Raw genomic sequence first — 27063 nt, 5'->3', positions numbered from 1 at the left:
CAGACAATGGGGGTGGGGGGAGGCGGTGAGGGCCTGTGCTGGAAGGTGGGAGTGAGTGGGGAGAGGTCAATGTGGGGGAAAGTAGACATAGGTAATACTTTCAACAACAAAGAATTTCAACATAAATATAACGTGTTTGGAGACTCCAACCAAAGGTATAAACTTGAAAATTATGAGCACAAAGATGTTATTTAGTGTCATGAGAATAGCTGAGGCCAACAAAGTATGATGTTTGGTACGGAAGAAGTTCTGAGTCCCTCCAATGTTAATAGATCAGGAAAATGAGGAATTAGTAAGAGAAATAGAGAAACAGTGTCCAGTTAGATACAAAGAAGACAAAAGACGGGTGGTGTCCTAGGGGCCCCTTGAAGAAAGTGTTTCAAGAAGGAAAGAGTAAGTGGCCCATCTGATCCAGTGTGTCCTTTAGAGTCACTGTTTCCTTGTTAATTTTTGTCTGGAGGATCTATCCATTGAAGTCAGAGGGGTGTTAAAGTCCCCGATTCTGACTGTATTGTTGTTGATCTCTCAAAGTTCTCTAGAAGTAGTTTTATATATTTAGGTGTTCCTATATTAGGTGCACATATGTTTACCAGAGTTATATCGTCTTGTTGAATCAATCTCTTTAGTATTATGTAGTGACCTTATGTAGGTTGGTTTGTGACGACCTTCATTTTGAAGTCTATTTTATCAGATATGTGTATTGCTACCTAGCTTATTTTTCTTTTACATTTGCATGGAAATTTTTTTCCATCCCTTCACTCTCAAATTATGTGAGTCTTTTGTTTTGAGGTGTGTCTCTTGTAGACAGCATGTAGTTGGGTCATGTTTTTGTATCCATAGCTACCCTATGTCTTTTCTTGGGAGCATATAATCCATTTACATTTAAGGTTATTATTGATAGGTACTTATTTATTGCCATTTTAATGTTGTATGCCTATGTTTCTCTATTTCTTCTTCTCATTACAGCAGTCCATTTAGCATTTCTTGTAATGCTGGCTTAGTGGTGATGACCTCCTTTAGCCTTTTTTTTTGTTTGGAAAGCTCTTTAGTTCACCATCTATTTTGAATGATAGCCTTGCTAGATATAGTAATCTTGGTCCAGATCCTTGCTTTCCAATACCTTGAGTACTTCATGCCATTCCCTTCTGCTCTATAGAGTTTCTGATGAGAAATCAGATAATAGTCTTATGGGAGCTCCTTAATAGGTAACAGTTTTCTTTTCTCTTGCTGCCTTTAAGATTCTCTTTGTCTTTAATTTTTGGCACTTTAATTATGATGTGTCTGGGTGTGGCTCTACTGGGTTCTTCTTGCTTGGGACTCTCTGTAACTCCTGAACTTGTGTGACTTTTTTCCTTCACCAGGTTAGGGAAGTTTTCTGCCATTATTTCTTCAAACATTTTCTCTACCCCTTCCTCACTTTCTGCCTCTTCTGGCACACCTACTATTCTAATATTGTTACATTTCACAATATTTACTCTGTCCTCCTGGTTTTTAATTGTTTTTTTCTTTTTGGTTCCCTGGTTGAGTGATTTTTTTCTACCCTGTCTTCTAATTCACTGATCCAGTCCTCAGCTTCCCCTAATCTGCTGTGTATTCCTTCCAATGTGGTCTTTATCTGTGCTATGTCATTCTTTAGTTCTGTTTTCATAGTTACTATATCTTTTCTCATGCTGTTGAGCATCTTTACCACCACTATTCTGAAGTCTATATCAGATAAATTTCTTATCTCCATTTCATTTATCTCTTTTTCTGGAGAATTCTCTTTTTCTTTCATTTGCAGGTTGTTTCTTTTTTAAAAAATAATATTTTTTTATTGATTTCAGAGAGGAAGAGGGAGGGAGAGAGAGAGATAGAAACATCAATGATGAGAGAGAATCATCTTCTGCATCCCCCACACTGAGGATTGAACCAGCAACCCAGGCATGTGTCCTTGATTGGAATCAAAACTAGGACCCTTTAGTCTGCAGGCTGACACTCTATCCACTAAGTCAAACCAGCTAGGGCCAGAATAAGTTCTTAGTGAGCAAATGCTTTGATAGATTTGTAAGTTGACATTGCACTGAAGAGGAAACCTAGTGATTGGTTGGTTAATTGCACATTGGGAGTAGCATCTTATTATTTATACTAGTGGCCTGGTGCATGAAATTTGTGCACATTAAAAGGGAATTAATTAGAGGAAATATCTTAATATTGCTATTTGCTCTTTCTCTATAATAGAAATGTCAGAGATGAAAGAAAATTAGTAAAATGTATATGAAAATCTCCCTCCTGTTAGAGTCTGGGGCACACCGTGGGACCCAGAGTCAAGTCCCCGCCCACCCTTGCACGCCTCGAAATTGCGTGAGACCCAGACCCGGCTGGCCCCACCCTCATCAAACCCTTCAGGGCAGAGGGTGCAGCTTCAGGTCCCCCGGCCTGGCCTCAGGTCCCCTGGCCCTGGCATGAGGGCATGAGGGCGTGAGAGTGTGAGGGCATGATGACCATTTGCATATTAGCTCTTTATTATATAGGATAGTTCTATTAAACAGATTTTGATCAAATCATGTATACTGGCCCTATGATAAAATCCAGATTAAAAGATCTTTAAAATCAAAATTGCTATTACTAATAAATATTAATTTTTTATCTGTTCCTTTCCTTTCATTCCCAAGTCACCACTGAGCTCCAGATACATGCTGCCTCATGTTGATACGATTGCTATAATCTTTGAACTTTTCTACCCCATTGTTGTTAACACTCCGGTGTGGGGTGAATTTCCTGCCAAAATATAAGATGGCGCGGGCAATTATTTAGGTTTCCCGCGCAAAATCAGGGATTTTTATGATACCTATTACCCCAATGGGTATGAAACGGTTCGCATACGCAGGTAGGTATCTTTGTGAACGGCAAACAAACAAATATTTGGTAATACGCAGTTACAATCGGCCCGAGTTTACACGTTTCCCGCACTCCACCGCAAATCTATATGAACCGAGTTAAGACGGCTCCCGCGGAGTACGCGCAATTCACGCGAGCCGACTTAACTCGTTTCCCCCACTCCAAGTGTTAATACTGTGTTCTAATCTATTTCACATACTGCTGCCAAGTTAATCTTTCTAAAGAGCACTGTGACAATCATTCCCTGGCTCCAAAATTGCTAAGGCATCTCAATGCCTAACATAAAGTCTTTCAAGCTGGCTCTAATCCACTTCTACTCTACTGACTCTTCTTCTATTACTCCTCCTTCCATCATGCCACACCATCACCACTGAGCCTTTGTGCATGTCACCAATCCTGCCTGTAAAATTGCTCTACATCAGAGATAGGCAAAATTTTTGTGTTAAAAGTCAGCTAAATATTTTAGGCTTTGGAAGCCTTATGGTCTTGGTCACAACTACTCAACTCTGCCCTGTAGAGCCAAAACAGCCAATGGTAAATGAATGAGCATGCATGTATTCCAATAAAATTTGAATTTCCTATAGCTTTCATGTTACCAAATATTATTCTTTTAATTTTTATTCAACCATTTAAAAATATTAAAACTATTCTTAGCTAGAGGTGCTATACAAAAACAGATGTTGGATAGGCCCTGACTCTTGGACAATATTTAGTTTGCCAACCTCTGTTCTACATGAATCTAAGTCTTGCTCTTTACTTACAGTTCAATCTACTCTGCAAATGCTTCCAGTTTGTTAGTATTGATTGTGCTGTCTTTTCCTTATTAAATTTTCTCCTGTTTATATAAAAACTAGAGGCCCAGTGCACAAAATTTGTGCACAAGGGGGGGGGGTGCCCTCAGCCCAGCCTGCACCCTCTTCAATCTGGGACCCCTCAGGTGATGGCCAGCTGCCAGTTTAGGCCCAATCCCGGGGATCAGGCCTAAACTGGCAGTCAGATATCCCTCTCACAATCCGGGACTACTGGCTCCTAACTACTCACCTGCCTGCCTGATTGCCCCTAACTCCCCCCCACCCTCTGCCAGCCTGATCACCCCTAACCGCCTCTGCCTGCCAGCCTGATTGCCCCTAACTGCCCCTTATGCACCCCCTGCCAGCCTGGTTGCCCCTTACTGCCCCCCATGCCGGCCTGGTCACCCCTCACTGCCCCCCCCCCCCGCCGGCCTGGTTCCCCCAAACTACCCCCCCCCAGCAGGCCTGGTCACTCCTTACTGTCCCCCCCACCAGCCTGGTCACCCCCAACTGCCCCGCCCTGTCAGCCTGGTCGCCCCCAACTGCCCCCCCTGCTGACCTGGTCTCCCCACACAGCCTGCTGTTCAGTCATTTGGTCGTTCCTCACTAACCCCCTGCTAGCCTTGTCACCCCACGCAGCCTGCTGTTCGGTTGTTACTGTGATGGAGTCATGGACAATTTGCATATTCCTCTATTATTAGCATAGATATTGACCATATTCTATATCTCTGTGTAACCCTAATGCCACATAAAAAAACAAAAACCCGTTATTTAAAAACCTGCTGTATGTAGCTTATTTCTTCAGTCTTAAGATACTTCCTCATTCCCCACCTCCCACCAACACACATTTAACATTGCTGACATTGGATTTTTTTTCTTTATACATCTACTTGGGGCCCAGAGCATGAATTTGTGCCCCTTGAAAAGAACTGTGAACCATGAGGCTGTGGTGGGCACAGGGGCGGGTCTTGGCCCATCCTCTACGCCCCCGCCCAGCCCTTCCCACCCAACCCCCAGTCCCATCTGCTGGCAGCCCCTTTCCTGCCACCGCCACTCCTATGCGCTGACGGCACCAGCCTCACTTGCACCTGCTGACAGCATGGAGCAATTGGGGCAGGTACCAGCAGCAGGTATGAACAGTGGCTGCTGCCTGATTGCCCCTCAGGATCCAGGGGGAAGTGGAGAAGCCCTCAGGGGTGATCAGAGCCAGCAGCTGCCACTCGCACCCGCTGATGGCGCCCAGCAATTGAAACTGGCGCCAGGTGCCGGCAGTGGGTGCAAGCAGGGCTAGCACCTACAGTGGGTGTGAGCGGGGCCGTGGCCGGTAGCAGGTGCAAGAGGCAGCTGCCGGCCCTGATTGCCCCTCAGGAGCAGGGGGAGGTGCAGAAGCCCTGAGGGGATCAAGGCTAGCAGCCACCACTTACACCTGCTGACAGCACTGAGCCATCGGGGCCGGTGCCAGATGCTGACAGCACTGAGCGATTGGGGCCAGCGCCAGCAGCAGGTATGAGCACCGGGCAGGACTGCAGCGTGCGGGAGCAAAGAATTTTCAGTAAATACCAGAGGCTCACCCCGATGACAGTGACTCGCGCCCTGCCTTGGTCTGGCACCTCCGCTTACCTGGTCCACCATCCCACCGTGGTTGATGCCCTCCATGTTTTGCACTCTGCCGCCTGCTGCCAATGCCCACCAGTTTCCGCGCATGCCCCCTGGTGGTCAGCACATGCCATAGCAACTGATTGTTCAGTTTTTCGGTTGTTCCGCTGTTCAGTCTATTTGCATATTAGCCTTTTATTATATAGGATTGAGCGTAATGATAATTTTTAGCACCAAAAATAATTGAATTAATGATGTAGCTTATAATCAATGAAATCTTACAATAAGACAAATCAGGACACTTTGTTTCTGATCAGAAAAAAAACAAAACAAACTCAACTCCTTTTGTTTTGATTTCTGGCTTATGCCATAATGACAACAGTTTCCTAGATCTTGGAATATGGTTTTGATTTGAAATGTTCTATAAAGTACTGACTTTGTCCTAATTTTAGTTTCAGAAAATATTACTACATATCTAAAGCTGAAAGTAGCTTTCTTCCTAAACATTACCTACCTGAGCTAATGAACCGAAGGTCAAGTTAAATAATATAAAGTCCTGCTCCTCAAACTTGTTTGCTTGCTTATCGTCTGAAAGAACATTTGTACACTTTATCCCCTCACAGATTTTGAGTTGACATCTGAAATATTTCATGACATTACTAGGTAATTGAAAAAGAGTCATTTCCATCTTTTAAAATAAAAGTGTTAAGTAACTCTTTAAAAAATATCAAACTTCATTGAATTCTATGTATTTACATATTTATAAATAAGCTCCTTTTATAGTTATAAATTTTACTTGCAATCCTTAAATTTCTACTTTTATATCAGTTGTCCCAAAGAATTTTATCCCAAGTGATATATTTCATGCTTATTGATTACAACACTTCTATTCAAGAAAACTTTCATAATTTAAAAATATTCACTACAATGTGCTAAAATTTTCTTCTGGATTGAGTTATAGTTTTTAGTATTATATAATTTATCAAAACAACAAAACTAGTTTACACATTTTGCTGGAAATCTTAATTAAATTTGATGGGTTTATTACTTGTAAGTTCATCATCAATTCTATTCATTTTTTATATGTAAGCATGAGAAGTCATGCTTACATTAATAAGTAGAGAGGACTAAAATTATAATAACGCCCAATATTTTAAACATATACATAGGTAATATTTGCACATTATAGTGTATGTAAATTTTACATCAAAAGGAAAAAAATCAGATTTATTTTTAGTGATTGATCTATCAAATGAAAACATAATTTGCTTTTTCTTTAATTTGTGGAAACTGACACATTTTAAAGAAAGTTTAGCAGCCACCTGATTTGAAAAACTTTTACTACACCAACCCCAATAACTTAAAATTCTCTGTGTTTAGCACTGAAGAGGTTTTGCCATCACCAGGCATTGCACAACAGTGAGGTTCAGAAGGGGAGAGAAGATCTCTCTTTTGTAAAGTGGGAAAATAGTAACTATAAAAGGAAGGATGAAAAAAAAAAATGTTAAGAGTGCTAGACCACAGGCATAGCCAAGTTTGTTTAGGGAGAGGAAATGAGATTGGGGATAAGGAAATTGCCTTAAGTCTTTATACCAGCTTAAATTTTCATAAGTCTTTAAATACTACTAGAAATACATGTTTTCCAGCTGGAAGTCCACTATATTACAAAGCCAATCTATGACACAGATATAAAATACTCAGAGAAAAGTCTTGGCCACCAGATGTCACTAAAATTCCACATTCTACTTTAAGATGCTATCATAAGCTTCTTTCCTTCAAAATAATCAGCAGCATCTGGGTTCCAACAAAAGGAATCTTTGATTCCTTCCAAATTTAAAATTTTTTAAAAATGTGATAGGCAAAGAAAGGCAAGGTGGTTTTGCAGTAGTATGTCATGCTATTTGGGCCTTCACAAATTTGTTTCTAGTAATGTGTAGTCCAATAAACATGTTTAAATGAATTAAAATTTAATATTTCAAAGTAGGCATTCTAAAATAGAACTTGTAAAAATGTACTTTTTTATTCATCTACAAAGTTTTATGCATTCTCTAAAAGTGTTTGTAATTCAAGTTCATTTAGTCTTGAAAAATTAGCTATTGCTAAGTTATTCAAGAGTGGTGAAAATTTATATTATTCACTATACTTTACATAACTTGAAAACTTGTTTATTGGCATGCAACCTTTATTATGGGTAAAAGTTAAATTCATTACCATACAAAGTCTAGAAATAGGGCCAGAAGTATTTTTTTAATATATTTTTATTGACTTCAGAGATAGAAACATCAATGATGAGAATCATCAATGGGCTGCCTCTTGGGTGCCCCCTACAGGGAATGAGACTACAACTTACGTTTGCACCCTGACTGGGAATCCAACCAAATCAAACTGTTGACCTCTTGGTTCATGGGTCGATGCTCAACCACTGAGGTATACTGGGCGGGCAGGGCAAGATGTTTTGGGGTTTTTTAAATATATATTTTATTGATTTCAGAGAGGAAGGGAGAGGGAGAGAGAGATAGAAACATTAATGATGAGAGAGAATTATTGATCATCTGCCTCCTGCACACCCCTTACCTGGGATGGAGCTCACAACCCGGGCATGTGCCCTTGACTGGAATTGAACCTGGGACCCTTCAGTCTGCAGGCCAACGCTCTATCTACTGAGCCAAACCAGCTAGGGCCAGATGTATTTTAAAGGTACTTGTGTCCAACACTGAGATTTTGCCTAATGTGCCAGTTCAAGAGCTTCAAAAATGCCAGGCTTACCATGTAAGAAAGATCATAGCCAGCCATCTGGTTATAAGTAAAGAAATATGACATACTTGTGTATTTACTAATTATGATAATAAACAGAAGCTCTATTCTGGTTAGGAGATAACAAAGAATATAAAACTTATTTTATGAGACTCCAATATATTGTACAAAACAGGCCCTTGCTCTACATAACTTCTAAAAGAAAGACTGTCTACTGGTAAGTGACATGTGCCTCGTCATTGTAATCCATAGAATGTGAATAAAGGAAACGTTTTTTAAAAAGTATTTTTCAATCCAGTACTGAAAACTGTTTCAAATATTTGGGTGGGAGTAAAAAGACAGAGCTAAGTGATCTCTGACAAATTGCCAAAATACTGGGATTATAAAAGGACAGAAAATAAGGGCATTGAATGCTTGCTAACTAATGCAGGTGGTGTGTTCAGTGAAATTGCTTGTGTAAAAAGATGATTACTACTTTAAGAAAAAAAGTCAGGTCAGGATAGGCTTTTAGTGTTCAATTTGATAAACCTCTCTAAGAATGATATATAAGCAGTTATTCCCCCCCCCCTCCCGCCCCCATGTCTGTTCAATATTAACATTTTCATATAGAAAGAGGAAGCTTGTCGCTGATATTCTAAAAATAGGCATGCACTTTTACAATAATCTTACCCCCAATTACCAGAAGAAAAATCTACCTGCCGATGGTGTTAAATGGATTCCCAATCTGTCCTTTGTTTTCAGTTTAGGAAAGTATTCTTTTATATTATGTTGCAGTGTTTGGACCTGGTTTTAAATAACTTCCCAAATACATTATGTTTCTGCAGTAAGCCAAGAAAATGAGATTGGGGAGGAACTGGGGAATGAAGCTCTGTGGAACTGGGCCATTTACACAAGAGTTGTGTAATCTTAAAATCATCTATCTCCTTGACATTACAATTTACATTATGGACCTGGTGGGATGTCTCTTCAAGACAGTATAAAGACTGCTTGATATGCCATTTGAGCAAAGCACCTAACATCAAAGATACACCTTTTACTGACATTAGCAACATCACAAAGAAATATTTTTAATCTATGCTTTTATCTCAAAATTTCATGGGAACACCTTTCCTCTAAACAGGCAGTATTGGGGAAACAAAACAGCATTGTAACGTCCTGCCCAGATTTTCATAACAGCATTATAAAAAATGGTGTAGACGCAAGGGATAAAATCGAATTGTATTTCTATTTCCTTCAACACTGAATCAGTATTTTGATGGTTTATTGTTGAAAAATAGCTGCTCTTTTTTAAGAAGGGGATGGCTTTTTGTATAAACCTCTTATTTACCTAACAACCACCTTCACTGATGCTCCCAAATTGGTGTTCCATCATTAAAGCTTGACACACCCTTTCTAGTCCTCACAACTTACTTCCTAATGTAATCTTGTGTTTTATATTCAAAGACTTCTCTTACTCATATATGTAACACATATGCCAAATCGTGATTCAGACCCTGCACATCAATAGTTTTGTCTGCAACATAAAATATCCTCTAGGACTGTTCACTGTAATTGTCATTCTAACTTTTGCCTCAATGATATTAAGGTTTATAACACAATTTTTCTCCAACAGGTCACAGCCCTCTTCATACTCCAGGAATACCATCCTTTGCCCATTCTGGACACCATTGCAACCTCCTTCTGTGCCCAGGCTTCATTGTCCCTCCAATAGAGAGCAAGGATCTCTTGGTTCTGAAAGAAAACTCTATCCCTCTTCAGCAGGAAGTACCTACAGAAGAAACCCCATGCCTGTTTCCCTTAGAGAATTGAGAGCCAAAATCCTTGAGTGGGGGGAATGTAGTAGGTAGTAAAACAGGCATGAACAGAGCAGGAAAGATAGAACAGGTGCAGAGGGTCATCAGGGTGGAGAGCCCTACGTGCTAAACAACAGGCAAAACTACAAGCCCTTGCATGACCACTCCCTTTAGCATTAGCCCCTGGAGATGACACATAGGCCACAGCTGTGTTTCAGCTCCAGGCCCAGAGAAGCAGCAAATCAGAGCGTTGCCATGGCTGACATCAGGACCAGCTCTACTGACTAATGACATCCTGCCCTGGTGCTGACCAATCAGTGGAGACCAAAAGGTGGCACACCTGGAAAGCTGATGAATGTTCTATTATGATCCTCCTGAGACTTCAGATAAAATCCCTTGAGACAGGGACCTGGCCTGTTTTGCCAGAGCATGCCCATGCCTTTCCTCCCTCCTTAGTCTCTCAAGGTGTTTCTCTCTCTCTCTCCCCTAAACTCCCAAGGACCCTTCTTTGCCTCTGTAACTTGTTTCATGAGCCCATTCTTCTACAGCTCACTGCTACTTCTGTGACTTTCTAAATAAACTTCTCTTACAGTTTGAAAAAAACCCACCTCTAAAACGCATATGATAGAAACTGCTCTTTGGTGTTGTTCCTGAATTAAGCAACTTTGATAGAATTTTTCTAAAAGATTTGTTTTCTGATTGTTCTGATTATATTTGTTATTAACTTTGAAAGTGTTAACAAATATAAGCTTCTCAGCAAGTGTCTTTTTATTATTAGTTTGTTATAGGGTATGTCGGATGACCCAACATAGAAAACACAATAGAAAAATGGACATAATCTTTAAGACAGGAAATGTTAAAACATCTTAGTGTCCATGTAATTGATCTAAGAGACTGATGTGAAGTGAGGTGGCTTCCTGCCATAAAGTGCTCAGTGAGTTGTGTGCCAAACATCTGGCAGAAACTGATAACAGTGTTTCATATGTGGTTTATTTTAACAAATGCAACTCTGTATATTTGTAATTTTGGACTCTCCTCCACCTTGTATGACAGATTTTAAATTGAGATGTATTATTTTACATTTGTTCAAGGAAACATAAAATTATCTAACTAAATTCATTTACCAGATGTGAAAAACTTGACAGAAACATGCAAGTATTTGAAAGACTATGCTCTACTGACCAGTGGTAAATAGATGGCAAGCCAAAAAAAAAAAACTTCAGCTATTCATCACTGTCTTTCCTTATATAATTCATCTGATGTTTTGAAAACATCACACTCAGAATCTCTTGCACAGTGCAAACACCTTCTAATTCTGCATTCACACTGAAGTGCTTTCTACTCTTTGCATTATGGCATTTAATTAATGGCATATTTGTTACTATTTTCATCATTTTTCAGTGAGTCATTTTTGTGATTGGGAATAAAAGAAATGAGTATCAACCATAAAATGCAAATTTAACCAACATTAAAATTAATAGGAAAGTCCATTACTAAAGATGAACATCATGTTAACTTCATGTTGGCTGAGGTAAACTTAGTCCATGACAACTTAGTTGTTGTCATGTACATGTGCACCTAATGATTATACATTACGAACATAATACTGTTAATGAGTTTTTATAAAAGTCATCTTACATTTAAAAGTTGCAAAATGTGAATCATGTGCATAGAATTGGAAAAATGTATGTTTTATGTGAAGAAAAGAGTTTCAGTGAATTTTTTCCCTCTGAAACGGCCAAACTATTTATCAAGGATCACCATTCTTTTGGCAGCACTGCTCCAATCCAAAGGTTAGAATTTTACCTGCAATTTAAACACCAAAAGATGACAGTAGTTAAAATAGTAACAAGGGTATCAATGAGAGATCAGAGAAGCACTTTCTAGTAAAATAAACTCTTTATTAAACAGTAAACATTACTTTATATAAGTTAACGTGAGAAATGCTTTAGAAACTACAAGATAATGTACCAAATGTCTGTTAAATACCGGGTACATGCTAAGTGCTCAATAAATGATTATCAAATAGAAAGAACATTTAAGAGAAAATGCTGATACATTATTTAAAACCAACTTTTTTTTAGTCCTAAACTCTTGCTGCTGCTTAAGGTTGCTTTTAGAATTAAGATTATAACTCATTCTGCAGTTTCTCTCAATTCCTAGGAGTCCATCAAATTTGTCCTAATGATTTTGTGATTGTTCTACTAGTTCTAGCATTAAAGCCCCTGACATGCTTACCAGTTCTATTGCTATCTTGTTTCTATACTCTAAGCTAATTCTATCATAAAGCTGTATTATTCGAGTAAGTGCAGTCAGTACAGCAAAACCTCCTCTATTGGTTAAATGTTTTCTGTTAAAATTCCCAACCGGTGCCATCTTCCCACAAAATATCTTGTCCAAACCTATCACCTGTCTCCAATGTCACTCTTACAGATATGCCAACTCCTATTCTCTTTGAAGAAATCATCTATATTTGATTATTTTAGTAACATCTTTATTTTTACTAGATTACTGTCAGTTTATAATTTGGCCTGTCAACCACTTTGCACTTTTCTTCATTAAAACATGGACATACATTTTGAAGATATGCAACCAAGCAAAAAAGTTTTACAGAACAGTAGTTTCAAACCAACTTCAGGATTTTTAGTGATTGGAAAATATTTTAAGTTTCATAATTTTTAACCCTTTCTATTCTAGGTTTGATATGTAATATTTTTATCCTTTTGATTTTTCCCTTCTTATAAATAGGAGTATACACAACACACACATACATTTAAAATGTAACTTATTAGAAAAAAAAACAAAAAATGAAGTGTTTTTCAAAGAGCATGATTTATGAGGAAGCAAAAAATTTCCTCAACAATGAACTACAAATTCCTTTAAAAGTAATATCTTTGAGTTGCTTAGAAGACATAATCACAAAACCATGTAACTTCAAAATCAGGCTTTAAAAATAATCTTATCTAATTGGTTCACTATGTGTGAAGAAATTGAGGATTAGAGTTTAAATCCTTTCAAAATAAGGTAGTTGCAGTATTCAGACTGGAAACAAAGAGTGAGAAAAAACACAGGCTTTGTAGTTGAAAAATAAAAGAAACAAACCAAAAAGCCCAGGGAAAAATCTCCAAAACAAAATTATGTAAACTTCAGCACCTTACTTAATTTTGGGAGTGGGCTCAGTTTCTTTATTTTTTACAAAAGCATAAAACTTCAATAATTCTATCCACTAAAGAGTATTGATTATATTAGAGCTTATATATCAGATAACTCTGGCTTTATTCATTAAACAAATATTTACTGAGCATGTAATATATATGCTAGACATTGTCTTTAACAGCTAGGCAAAACACTAGGAATATATAAGGCCCTGAATAAACAGTAGCGTTTGTTCCCTTATTTATATTTTTAATAAATATTGAATACTTAATCTGTGTGCAAAGCAGTGGAAGCAATGAAAGTGAAACAGTTCCAGTCTTTGCTCTCAGTTTAAAATCTAGTGATTAATAAATCAGTAAATTAACAGTATTTAAGTGGTAAGACAAACAAACAAGGTGCTCTGATAAATATTAACAAGAAGGTCCACTTGGTCTGAGAAGAGGAAACATTTAAGCCAAACCCCCAAAATGAAAATAAAGTAGCCATGCAAAAAGCTGGAGAAAGATTATTCTAGACAATGATGTACATAGAATTCCTAAATAGAAAAAATGCTACTTATTGGCATTTCCAATTGTTAAACTCCATTTCAATCATAATTCTTTTCTTTCTATAATATATTATCAGACTGCAACAACAAAGTAAGACTCTACAATTTTGTTTACTTTCCAATAAACAGGATAAGTATAATGACTACACACATTAGTAGATGTTGGATCAAACAATGTGTGAAAATGAATGGAATCAAACCTAGACAGTGGTGAAAACCGGATTATGAAATCTGGTCGTTATTTTGAAGGTAATGAACCAGCACTGAAAGTTCTAAGCATGAAAGACATGCCAAAAGCTGTACTTAAGGGAATTTTAGTGTCACAAACATGTAAGAAATATTAAAGCAAAAAATAAATTAAAATAAGTCTAGATTTATGTAAAGAGAATCTAATTATAGCAGCAGATGAAATAGAAAACAATACTGTGGATATCTTATATCCAGACATGGCAAGAAATTGAACTAGTGAAACAGACTAATTGTGAGGCTGAAAGCACAATGGTATTATTACTAGGTAGGGAAGAGGACTAGAGATTGTGCTATGACAATGAGTTCAAGAAATTTGATATATATAGTTATGTATATTTTTATATTACCCAATTACTTTTATTCTTTTCCATAGGTAATATTGTCACAGTGGTTTTAAATAACTAAAGGAGCAACTTAAAATGTGTAATTAAAAGATGATAAAATTTGCACTGACACTCCTATTCTGTATTTAGATAAACAATATAAAGTAAAGGCAATTAAGTGCCAGCAAATGATAAGCAGTCAAAAAAGGACTCATCAAAACCTTACTACATATAAGAGGCAATACAGTGTAGTAGTTACCACAAGGCTCTCAGGCTGTAATACCTGAGTTTAAGTCTAGGCTCTACCATTAGCTCTAAAAGCTAAGAAATTACTCAACCCTGTTTTTTGGTAAAAGAAGTATAATAGTATCTACCTCATTTAGCTGTCCCAAAGATAAAATGAGTTAATAAACACAATGTGCCCAGAAAAGTAGCCAGTATATTAAGCATCCACAATTTAGCATATATATCCTGTAAGGCACAGGGGAAAAGAAGATTGTGAAATAAATAAGAATCACCAGACACAGGGGAAAAGATTGTGAAATAAATACGAAAAGAAGATTGTGAAATAAGTAAGAATTTACCATCTATGTAGGAGGCAAAAGTAACTTACATGTAACAGTTTGAGACAATTAAGTGTTGATACTATCCATTAGTATAGTAAAAGATGGGAGATGAAAAAGAATACTGAAAACTTGTGCAACTAAAAATGGCTTTCCTAAGTGGATATTAATTTTTTGTTTAGAAAACATCAGATTATCACAGTTGGCAGTGTGCAGTAGAGCATTCCTTTAATCCTTAATTCAATTAATTCAAATGTAATTTCACATGAGACTGAGATGATCTAAAAACTGAAAATGAAAACTACTAACCAAAGAATCCTCACTAAATGACTCACTAAAAAGGGATATTAAATTTGGCAATACTCGGAACGGAAGTTAGGAGGTACTAAATTCTTTAAGTAATTCTGGAGTTTTTGGGTTAATTTTTTGAGGTACATTATAACTCACAGCAAATATTACATTCAATTTTAACACTTTTTACTGAAAGACTAGTGGAAAGGTTCAAACTAGAAAAAATAAACCTAACAGGATTCAGGACACTGACACAATTCTAAAATAAAAGTGGTCTGTCAAAATATCCTATACTCTGTATTGGTAAAACCTGTATGACTTAGCTAGAACCATATAACTATTCAAATTTTCAATTAAATGTTTCCTGTTGTTCTGACCACAAAAAAAGGTTAACACCAAATCCTTTTGCAAAGGGCTTACAATAGTTCTCACCTTAAGAAATCTCAACACAGGGATTGTGAGTTGAATTAAACATAAATTTAGGTAAATAACCTAATGGATTACTTTATCTCACACTTGATTCAGTTACTTACAAATTGTAGATGCTCAATAAGTATATGCCAAATAAACGTAGAGAATCCAGATCCAGAAAATCCTGTTTCCAGTACTGCAGCTGTGCTATCTGCAAAATGACTATATACAAAGCTTATAAATAGGGTTAGGGGAGAGTTAAGTGGTGAAAAATAGATCACATATATAGGCCCTTCAGAGGAAATGTTCCTATTTTTTTAAATCTTTCATCAGAATTAGCAATATAAAATCATTGTTAAATAAACATCTTGGGATGGTTTTTATAAAGGTCTTGAGAAAATAGATTTTAAAAAATACTTTTCCTTTTCATTTTTATCACTTTCTCCAAAGCATGTTCATTGTACATTAAATTTATATTAAATGAATTCTGATTTTTATGTTTTACTTGACAGTATTTCAGGTTTTGTCTTAAATCTGACATCTTTTGAAAAACAAAAGTTTAACAATGATCATAAACTAACAGACTGCCTAGAGATCATTTATAAAATTTAGTACTCTAGTTTTGGGACTTGCAAGGGCACAGATTTTCTAAAAATAATTTTAATGTTTAATATAGTAGAATAGTAGTCTGGGGGGGAATAAAGCTATTATGGCAGGATTCACAGATGTGCTTTAAGGAAATCCAAGAGCTCTGAAATATGCAACAATTGTAATATTACGTGCAAACATACTTTTTCTGGGGAGAGGGAACATAGCTTTCATTTTTCAAAAAGTCAATGACTACCACCCATAACCCAAATTAAAAACCAGTGAAGAAAAGGGCATTTGCATTTGTGAAAATAGATATTAAGAAAAATGTTGAAGTATGGTTTTCATTCATTTTTATGATCTACTTAGCCACAAGAGCCATTTTGTTAAAACACGTTTCTGATTAGCTATTTTAAAAATTAAACCACTATTCTTTAAATCCTTTTCTGGTGTTATCACAATTTCTTACTGGGACTAAGTAACTAGCCTTTCTTCAGCATAAAAATGTTACTTTTCTGAAAACTCTGGAACATTTTCCTGACTTGAGTTTGCTATTTGCAGTGGCTTTTTTTTCTATTTGCTATTGTTAATGAGACACATGAAATAGGTTTTTTGGGGGAGGGGCATTCTAGATACTAATAAAATATCCTGATATAACTAGTACTTTAAGATTTTTTTTATTTTCACAAAAAAAGAATATTTGATGTATACCATTATTAAGTTTCAGCAAATCAGCCTACAGTAAATAAAACCCATAAGGTCCCATGGTTTGACCACTCAGTTACTATAAATTATGTGCAGAATGTTTTATTCTTTACCACTTGCCCCCAGACTTTCCAAATACCAGTGAAATGTAATAAAGCAAGAGACACAGGCTGGGGTGGGGGTCTGTGTCATTCGCTAACATAAACAGGTCAATGGGTGGTATAAAAGGAGCATTAATCTGCACTGTGCTTCTGAACCTTCTTAGAGGCCTGACCAAGTTTTAAGCTTACTGAACAAGTTTCAATTTCTCCCAGCCTGCCTCCAAACTGGGAAGTATCCACTTCCCCTATAACAGTTTCTAGGTAGTTTTAGAGCCCTCTTAGTATATCCCACTCTGATCTGGGGCTTCTGAAATTCATCAAAATTTAAATGAAAGTTAAAATATTCCCCAAAACTGAGTTAGTCTGGGGCCTAAGAGTTTCCGTGTATTCATATATACAACTCAAACAGACCATATGATCAAAAAGCTACCACTGATAACAATCACCAAAGATAAAAGTCTAGACACAGAAGCTTCTTTTGGTCACCCTTTCACCCATTCCGTTCAACATTAGGTCCTTTAGATGTGCCCAGCTGTGGATTCACAGGAAATATAACTCCAATCTTCAAGAGATTTAGTCTATCAGGAAGATTTTGAATTTTTAAGGGTGATTAAAACAAACATGCAGAGACTGCAGTTTTACTGGAGCATTACACAAATTCAAAAATTCAGTATTAGAGGCAGTTTTTGTCTATCTTAAGCATCTATAGTTATATTTTTTGCAGTACTTGACATCAACAGCACAAAGAAAATGATGGGAATAGTTTTTAATTTATCCTTTACTTAGGATATTTATCGATTACATGTTATAATACTTCCAACTTAGAGAAAAATAAAATTGGCTTTAAATCTAAATAATACACTGTTCTAATAACAGACAAAAGAGTTTCCCTCCTTTTTTAAGTTTTTATTTTAGGACATATCAATCTGTACTCCTCATAAGAGGGATGGCATTAAAAAAGCAAAAAAGAGTTCTTTTCTCCTGCTTCCAAAATTATTTTCAGTCACCCAGATGATCATGAGCAGAGTTATAGGTAAAAAGTTAACATGTACAATACAACATCACAGCATTTCCCAGTTGAATTTTTTTCCATTTGAAAATTAAAATTACAAATTAAATCCAGTATCAGCAAGTAGCCGCTGGGTGATGAGAAATTTAAATTTTAAAGCAACTATGTAATTAATTTGGCAACTTAACCTGCATAACTCAATCCTAGTAAAACAAGTAAGTTACAGGTGAAAAAAATCCTAATAATTTTAATTTATGATGAGGGAGTATATGCTTACATTATAATTTTATTTTTATTTTTTGGTCACCTCAACCAAGATCAAGCAAGAGGAAAAACAGTAATTCAATTAAAAGTTAGAAACTGGGCACACCTTTCAAAAATTTCTACAGTATGTTTCCTTTATATGGTGTTACAATAAATGCCCCGTAAAACTGTTAGAGCTTAGATAATAAAGTCTGATTTGAGAACAGCACTTAACATTGTCCAAAATAGTTCAGAAAATGTTGCAGGTTATAAGATATCTAAGTTGGACTACAGTAGATAACTTTGAAATAGGTTCCTCAGATTTTAAAAAGGCAAAGTAAATTTTTCTATGCCTGCTATATTAAACTTTTTGCATATCAATGTCACTGATGTTTTCTAAAAAAGAAGTTTGATTTTACATTAGACATCTCTAAAATATGCAATTTTTTAAAGTGTATATTTTTTAAATATTGTAAAATTATGGGAAGCCTTGAACACCATCACTCCTTTTCCACATGAAATGTATACACATTAGCAGAACATTTATACTCAGTAAAATGAAAATATTACCTGGTTTCTAGGGCAAAACATTTATAACATCTAAAGTGGGATTTATTTGAACTGCATTAAGCCCTTAGAACATTTTGCAGCAGCTCAGGTAGAAAGAGGAAAGTATTCACATATGTTAGTCTGTAGTCAAAAAAGATATTTCAACTAAAATATCTCAATGTAGTATCTGGAATAGTCTCCGTACATACAGTGCTCAGTGCTTTAGAGGATTACTTAAACTCAGTTATCTTTTGTTCAACAATGCCTCATTTCCACTGCACAAACCTTGGTCTCCAGTTCGACTATCTGTCTGCCTTACATTACTTTGTACTTCATTGGCACCACATACAATTGCATTATAAAAGGCCTCTAGATCACTCGGTTCAAATGTAATAGCTGGTTTCATTAATGCTCCAGAAGCAAGGGAAGACTGTCCAATAATCCTCAGGTTGACAAATTTGATTTTCCAAGTATTCTCCGCAAAAGGGCAGCGGATGAGTCCAAAAATTTGTTCAAAAATGCCCAAACAAGAGTTCCCTCGGTGGACAGTCCCGGCAACTCCAACCATAACCAAACCATGGGGAGAAGAAGCACATTTCAATCCATGGGAATCAAGGTTGGGACTGAGAAAAAGATGTTCTTCTTTCACAAGTGACAGCAGACGAAGGCTCACTATTTCTGCTCCATGGTAGTATGTCACATTTTGTTCAGATGTGTTGTAGTAAAACCTAAGCTTGACATCATGCCAGAAGTGCTGTGGCCCCCATACATCTTGAGGTGGTCCAAAAAAAGGATTCTGAGAATTAAGAAGTTCAAAAAACCAGCGACAGAATGCTTCTCCTAATCGACGGAAATCAACTTTTTCAGTTTTATCTTCTTTCTCCTGTGGATTAAGATAAATACAAAATAAAACCAAGGTTAATACTTGTATCTATTCTTCTATCTAGCCTGTTTCAGAGCTAGGCTTTAATATAGTACTAATTATAGCACAAGGGAAATGAACTACATGTAAACTCACCGAACCTATCATGCATAGTAAATTCTTTCTGCAAAAAGGGGAAAACCATTTTAGAATTTCACAGCTCAAACATCCAAAAACCCAGCTAAAAAATTAAGGTTTAACAAAGCCTGCTGGAAACCAAGATCAACAGTAACTGATATAAAATGTGAGGAGTCTGGCAGAAGGCTGACCAGGACTCCTTTTGATATTCACAGGGTGAATATCTATATTTTATTACCTGCTGCTGACTCAATGGCCTAAAGCAAACTCCCCCAAAACCTGACAATCTTACTGTTTACTAAACATTACCATTGATATGTCTGTTTGCATTCCTAAAGGCAATTGTGTATTCTAGCAAATAAAAGCAGCTGGGAACTGAGCAGTGAGAGAGAACTTGACTGCTATGGTTGAGTTTTTCTCTAGTTTCCCCCAGTATTAAAAATAATATTTCATCTTGTGTATCATTTGTGCATCAGCTCTTCCTCCAAGCCTTTGAACGAGCGAAAGCCACGCTGGCCGTGGACTTTCGCAAAAGCCTCTTAAAATATCATCATGAATAATCAATAATAATGATTTATATAAGCATTTTCTCTTGATTGTGCCAGTGGTTTCACAGGTTATGAAAAAAACTATCTCATTTACATGTTATGAAATCTTGTATTTACTGAGCAATGCTACTGAATATATTGGGCACTGTGGTATGTGCTATTTACTTTTATCTTCACAAGCCTTATGACATAGATATTATCCTTATGCCCATTTTGTAGAAAAAGAAAACAGGGCTCAAAAATGTCAAGTTATTTGCACAAGTTCACACCTATTATATGGCAGACCCTAATTTGAAATCACATCAGTTATGATTTAACAGTCAAGGTTCTTTTCAGTACATTAAGAAAGACCTGATAAGATCCTTTCCTAATGTGAAATAGCTCTCACTGTAAAACCTCATTAATTCAGTTTGTGGTGTGCAGTTTAAAAATCTGCAAATGACCTAGAGGTTCATTCAATCAACTTTTAAATATTCTCACAATATCTAAAATGTACAGTAAAGATATAAAGGAATAGGAACAGCCAATGTCAGCAAGTGGAAATTACAACAAAATTTTTTCTAGATTAAAAACCAAATGTAAAAAGTATTTAAGTTTCTTTCATGGAATTTCTGAAATTTAATACCAGAGACCATTTTCAAAATGAGAAAGAGCTTACAATAGCTTTCTTTTAAAGTAGAAATGAAGAAAAGCTAAAATTATTTCAAAAATCAAAATATTATTAACATGTTACGCCAGATCTAGGATTATCTAGAGAGTCTGAAACAGAATTATGGTTCAGGTTATAACTATATGATCAATTTTACCTGTTTAAAGTCTCTAATGTCCTGAGAGGTGTTAACTGGCTCTGGTGTTTCCTTCAATTTCAGATGTAATTGCTTTTTCCAGTGATCCTTTGCATGCTGGATAAGATTGTGTTTTTCAGTAGCTGGAGGTATAACAACCCCCTGTGATGCCAAGTACTTAAATATGACATCTCGGTGGACTTTTTTACGCCTCAGAAGTTCTTCTACACTTTGACTGTACACTAAGATTGCACGAATGGCATCTAGAAGGAAATTGTAAAGATTAATAGAAAATCATGAGTCACTTGTAAATTTGTCCAGGATCAGCACAAACTATCAACTACTCTTGTCATGACATTTTTGCTTCTGCATGAGATGGTTATCATTTTTAAAAACCAGGAAGTAGGTTGTCAGGTTTGGGACTTTAAAAAAAATTTCTTTATGCTTTCAACTTCCCTACCTAAAATTCCCTCTTCCTTTCACTTCTCATTAGTATAATGAAATTCTAGCATTTCTTTTAAAAAAGCCTTAGCCAGTTTGGCTCAGTGGATAGAGTGTCGGCCTGCAAATGGAAGGATCCCAGGTCAAGGGTACCTGGTCAAAGGCACATACCTCCGTTGCAGGCTCCTCCCTGGCCCAGGCGCTGGTCAGGGCGATATTTCTCTCTGTCTTTCCCTCCCTCTTCCACTCTCTCTAAAAAAAATCGATGGAAAAATACCCTCAAGTGAGGATAAAAAATAAATAAATAAATAAACCTAGTGTTGTAAGAAAAAATTTAAGCCAGAAAAAAAATTTTCTAATAAGGCAATGGACCTAAATTCAGTTATAATTCCTAAAAATGGGCAAAATCACAGTATTTTAGATGTACAAAAACTTTTAGTTCAATCTCCTCACTCTACAGATAATGCAACTTGAGGATACATAAGCTATCAATAATTATGCTCCCAAGAATTGGCAGAACCCAGACTTGTACTTTTTTAATTTAAAAAATTATATTAAATAACAGACAAAAGATTATTTTTAACATGTGTGAGGTATACAGAATACCAATAAAATGAACTCCCATGTACATAACATGCAGCTAATACCTTTGAGGTCATACTAATAATAGGAAATTACTAATCTTTGAGGTCATATTTTACCCCTCCCTACTGAATGCCATTCCCTCTCTCTACCCATCTATCTCACAGGTAGCTATTATCCTAAATGTTGTTTATGATTTCCTTGATTTTTTTTTTTTTTAGTGACATATCCCTGAACAATATAATTTGCTATTGTTTGAACGTTCTGTATATTCAACCCACCAATAGATGTCTTCTGTAATCAGCTTTTCCCTTAATGTTGTTTCTGAGATTAATCTATTAGAATATACGTAGCTTTATTAATGCCAGTTGTACCATAGTTAACTATGGGACTACGTCACAAAGTATTTATCTTTCTGTTTATAGGCTTTCATCGTGTGTGTCCAATTACCAACACTATTACTTTCTTGCACGCATGTCCCCTAGTGCCGAGGGGCAAGATGAGCACCACTTAGGGGTTTGCTAAAAACGTGGACCTTCTGGGCCGCCCGCCGGCCCCTGAACCAGAATCTGCGCTTGAACAAGGTCCCGGGATCCACAGGCACCTTCCGGTTGGAGCAGCTCAGGTCCAGAAACCTGTGCCTCGGAGGGAGCTCGTCTTCCACTTGAGGAGAGAACGTCACACCTGCTTCCACAGCGGTAGTTCTAAAAGCTGTTCCACATGATCGCCAACGTTTGAAGTTTGTACATTTAGTTTTTTTGCCAATTTGGTATATGGGGGGAAAAAAGAGATCGTGTGTTTTGGTTTTCATTTCACTGCTTTCTAAGAGGTTGCCTTTTCATATGTTTAGTGATTGTATTTTCCTCTTTGAGAAACATTTCTTCAAATCATTTAACATTCTTGTACTGGGAACCAATTAAATCCAGCATTTCGATGTATTACAATTTTAAATTCACTCACTATGACTTTAGAGGTGATTATGTAAAAGACATAAAAGCTGAAGAACTACATTAGGTCTAAAACCATTCTCTTAGGAATTTCTGCTTTCAATGTTCATGGTTCGAAGTTTCAAATGAGAGATTTTCTTAAATGATTAAAATATAAATCTGACTTAAGTAGAAAAATACAGTGTTAAAAAGCGGCATCTTTTATAAATAAGTCACTTACTACTATAGGGGGCTGGAATTTTGACATTTTAGAGTAAAATCCAGCAAGTTTAGAATAAAACTGGCCAGGTGGTATATAAAATGAAACAAACTACTAAGCTACTCATTACATTTTTATCCGGACTCGTTACAGTCAGGCTTATGTTTAATAACCCTGAAGCAATGTGTTTCTACATAAAATCTCAGAAAAAAACCTGGATCCAAGAACATAGATGAATTCAAACCACCCGCTTTTATTACAGTAATAATCTGTTTTACTCAGGAGATGGAACAAAATGTCTGATATTCCCTTCCAAGCTCGAAAACGCCTGAGCGGCTAACAGCTGACGCTCAGCTGATCGAAACAAAAAGGTTCCTTTTTTTTTTTTAATGACTATTCACGTTCTCTAAACAAACATTTGCCTACATTGCTCAACGGGTAAAACCAGCGCCGTTTTCAGGGCCACAGCCTCCCGGGGGGGGGGGGGGGGGGGGGGGGGGGGGGGGGGATGGCGCGGCGGGGCCGTCCGAGGCTGCGGGCGGGTCCCAGGCCGCGGAGCGGCTGCGGTGGCCCGGACTCCCGCGGGCGCCGTCCAGCGCGGTCCGGACTGGCGGGGGCGAGGCCGAGGCCGCGCTCCCCCTCCACGCCCACGCTGCCGCGACCCGCGGGCCCGGGAGGCCGGGGAGGGCGACCGCCCGTGGGGGTGGGGGCCTCTCCTCACCTTGGCGGTCTTCAGGCTGCACCAGGCGGTTGGTGACGGTGTCGCACAGGGCCATGATCTCGTCGGTATCCAGCAGGCCGAGCAGCTTACGACAGCCCTCTCTCTCTGGGCAGCTGAGCCCCGACATCTCGACCCCCAGGAAGGGGGGAGAGGACGACGCCAATAATGTCGCTCCTTTAGGCCCAAGGGGCCGGCGCCTTGGCAACAGGCACCGGAAGTGCCTTTCCGGGTGGTCGCCGCCAAAGCGCCTCGGGTATTCCAAACCCTGGGCGGAAGTGATGCCGCGAATGAAGTCGATCAGGAAACGTGGGCCTCCAACTTGTCGTTCCGGGGTGGCCAGGACGGAGCGAGTCCCTCGAATGTCACTTTAGGAAAGCACCGCATTTACACCGAGAACATCGACCTTCCATAAGGCAGCTGGTTGCGGAAAGTGATGCCCTGAAAGCCTTAGGAGTCCCTTCTCCAAAAGAGCGCCTGGGAGGGCTGCGTAGGTGCAGGTGCGTGAAAGCGAGCGCCGCCTGGAAGTACGGCGAACTCCCGTGATGCCCCGGGGCCGGCCAATGGAGGCGCCTCCTCCCCGCCCGCCGGGCCGGCCCCCGGGAGCGGTTGAAAGTCCGCCTCAGCCACTTCCAAGTTGGGCGTGCCCGCAGTTTAATATTCTTGAGTTGCATGGTACTGTGTTAAAATAATTTGGTTTCAACATCATACTATGGAAAGCTTTTCGGGTGTGTTTTTAAAAATCACCTCTCCTATGCCACGCCTGCCAGCTGACTCCTCTCCGGCGGGGTCGGCTGTCGCTCCCGTTCCGGTCCCCGCAGACCAGGTCCGAGAGGGGCGGTAGCAGCAGGTTAAGTGCTGGACGCCGGAGGCCACGGCTTTAACCCAACAGTTTTCCCACGGTGACCGTGGGCAAGCTCTTTAGGCACTTGTCCCTCAGCCTGTCTCGAAACGGAGCTAGTAGAGATGCCAATGGGGGCTTGCTGGCAAAGGGGTGTGTGTGTGTGTGTATGTGAAGAGTGCCTGCGTGTGTATGTGTGTGTGTGTGTGTGAAAAGTGCCTGCCCTTAGAAAGAGTTCAACAACTGTTAGCGTTACTGTTACTCTTACGACGACAGCAGCTCACATTCACGCGAGGGAAACAATCATGCTCCGGGGGAAGTCCAGTTAGGGGTCAGATTTAAAACACTTGCCTCTGTCTCTTCCGTTTTTAAGCCGTGTTTTAGATTCGTCTACATTTAATTAGTGTATTGCCATTTAGTAGCTGAAATGTAGACACATATGCAGATCCCGTGAGCAAATTTAATATTTAAAAAAACAACAGCGAAATATCAGTCATAAAATGTACTTTGAATGTAGTCTTCAGGACAGGCGTTCACAGCATCCTTAATCTAATTTGGCGGTGGATGCTGTTTGGGTGTTTTACTAAACAGATACCAATTCATTTTTCGTTAAGCATTACTGAGTGCCTAGTATGCTAGGTATTGAAGGTACAGAAAAATGATACAGACCTTCCTTCGAGGACCTTTTGGGAGTTTGGCAAGTAAAGCATGACAAGTAAGTGCTCATCAGACTGGTGTGGAACCACATGGATGGCATGCCCAACTTTTTCATTCCTATCATTCGGAACATGTATTTATTGAGCATCGGCTTGTCAGGCACTGTTCTGTATGCTAGAAATAAATGCAAGTCATTTGTAGCTTGCATTCGAGTGAAAGGAAGCTAAAAATAAACATACAAGAAATTATGTATTGTCCAGAATAGTATGGATTAAAAAAAAATACCAAAAGTAGGGTGATGGAGAGGATGTTGCTATTTTATACAGGCTGTCAAGAAAGGCTTCTCTAAGCCACACTGAAGGAAAGACCTGAAGAAAATGAGAGCGTGAACTACAGAAGAGTGCCAGGAGGCTGGAGCAGCTTGTGGGAGGAGGAGGCAATTAGTAAGTGAAGTTAGAGTTGTAGTCACGATTGATCCAGAGCAGTGTTTCTCAACCCCGGAGTTTTGGGGTAGGATAAATTTGCCGGAAGCCGGTCCATCCTTGCTGCTTGACACAGTCGCTGCAGGAAAGAAACATCTGCACAGCATATGTTTCAAGGGACCTGGCATATATAGCATATTGTTCTTAATATGTTTGCTCTCCTTAGTGCCATGTGTTTTAACCAAGGTCACCTCTCTGAGAAAGGTTGTTTCCTCAGGTGGGGATTTTTCCCTGAGGTTAGGGAGGGGATACAACCCCTTAATTAAGTGCCAGGCGGGTAGTTAAGCTACATAATCTTTACTCCCTAGAATGGAGATAAGAAACGCCCTAACCTTTGTAATAGAAATTGACAGGATTAAAATCGGCTGGTATAAATACGGATGTAACAAGACAATAAACATCAGATCCTCATCAGATCCTCGTCAGATCCTAACCAGAACCTAGCCAGAGAACATGGCAAAAGATCCTGGACAGAACCTGGCTACAGAACTTCACTGGAGAACCTAGACAGAACATGGCCAAAGAACCTGGATAGAACCTGGCTAAAGAACCTGGTGACTGAACCTGGCTGGAGAATCTGGAGAACCTGGCTGGAGAAGCTGGATGGAGAACCTAGCAAGAGAACATGGACACAGCACCTGGCTGGAGATCCTAACCAGAACTTCGCTGGAGATCCTGACCAGAACTTGGCTAGAGATCCTGGCTAGGCTGCTGATCAACTGAACGCTGTCTCCATGTCATTCCTTCTTTGCCGACTCCGTCCTCACCTTTGGGGACCCCTGGACCTGCTGGGATTGGACCCCAGCAGGATAATTCTTTATTGTAGATGCTATCCTATGTGTTGTAAGATGCTTAACAGCATCCCTGGCTTCTACCTACTAGATGCCAGTAGCATCTTCTCTCTCCAGTTACTGATACCAAAAATGCCTCCAACTTGCTGAGTGTTTCCTAGGAGACAAAAGACCCCACCCTTAGTTGAGGATCACTGATAATGAACCATCTGTCCAAAGTGCTTTCTAAGATGATGTGAATGTTCTATATCTGTTTTGTCCAATACAATAACCATCAGCCACATGTGGCTCTTGAGCTCTTGTAATGTGGCTAATACAACTGAGGAACTCAATTTTACGTTTTAATTTTAATTATATTTTCATAGCCACATGTGGCTAGTGGCTACTGTATTAGATAGAGCCTTGCCTGTCATTATAGACTTTGGCTTTTATATTTTTACCTTTCTTTCTTCATTTCCAGTTATTCTCTGACTCTCACTCCAGTCTAGTCGCAGTGGTTCCCTTGCTGTTTTTTTTTTTTAAGATT

General features: G+C 38.4%; 1 protein-coding gene across 1 annotated transcript; it reads right to left on the bottom strand.

The window, feature by feature from the left end:
* Window positions 1–15109: 15109 nt before the first annotated feature.
* On the bottom strand, window positions 15110–24133 carry CUNH3orf38 (chromosome unknown C3orf38 homolog). Its single transcript, XM_070406035.1, has 3 exons — window positions 23770–24133; window positions 20901–21142; window positions 15110–19429 (listed from the first exon to the last, which is right to left on the bottom strand). The coding sequence occupies exons 1-3, from the start codon at window positions 23894–23896 to the stop codon at window positions 18791–18793; spliced, it is 1008 nt and encodes a 335-aa protein (XP_070262136.1). The 5' UTR covers window positions 23897–24133; the 3' UTR covers window positions 15110–18790.
* Between the last annotated feature and the right edge of the window lie 2930 nt (window positions 24134–27063).

The sequence above is a fragment of the Myotis yumanensis genome, unplaced genomic scaffold, assembly GCF_028538775.1.
Source record: "Myotis yumanensis isolate MYYU_CA2020_CCGP unplaced genomic scaffold, mMyoYum1.0.hap1 SCAF_2, whole genome shotgun sequence".
Lineage (NCBI taxonomy): Eukaryota > Metazoa > Chordata > Mammalia > Chiroptera > Vespertilionidae > Myotis > Myotis yumanensis.
This window is presented reverse-complemented; position numbering and strand designations above follow the sequence as displayed.

Bases quoted from the DNA above. Each gene is read 5' to 3' on its own strand.
- CUNH3orf38 (XM_070406035.1), bottom strand. From the start codon at position 23,896: ATGTCGGGGCTCAGCTGCCCAGAGAGAGAGGGCTGTCGTAAGCTGCTC. The intron at 21,143-23,769 runs GTGAGGAGAGGC...ATTTCCTTCTAG, and splicing joins GCAGCCTGAAGACCGCCAAG to ATGCCATTCGTGCAATCTTA. The intron at 19,430-20,900 runs GTAAAATTGATC...CTTAATCCACAG, and splicing joins ACATTAGAGACTTTAAACAG to GAGAAAGAAGATAAAACTGA.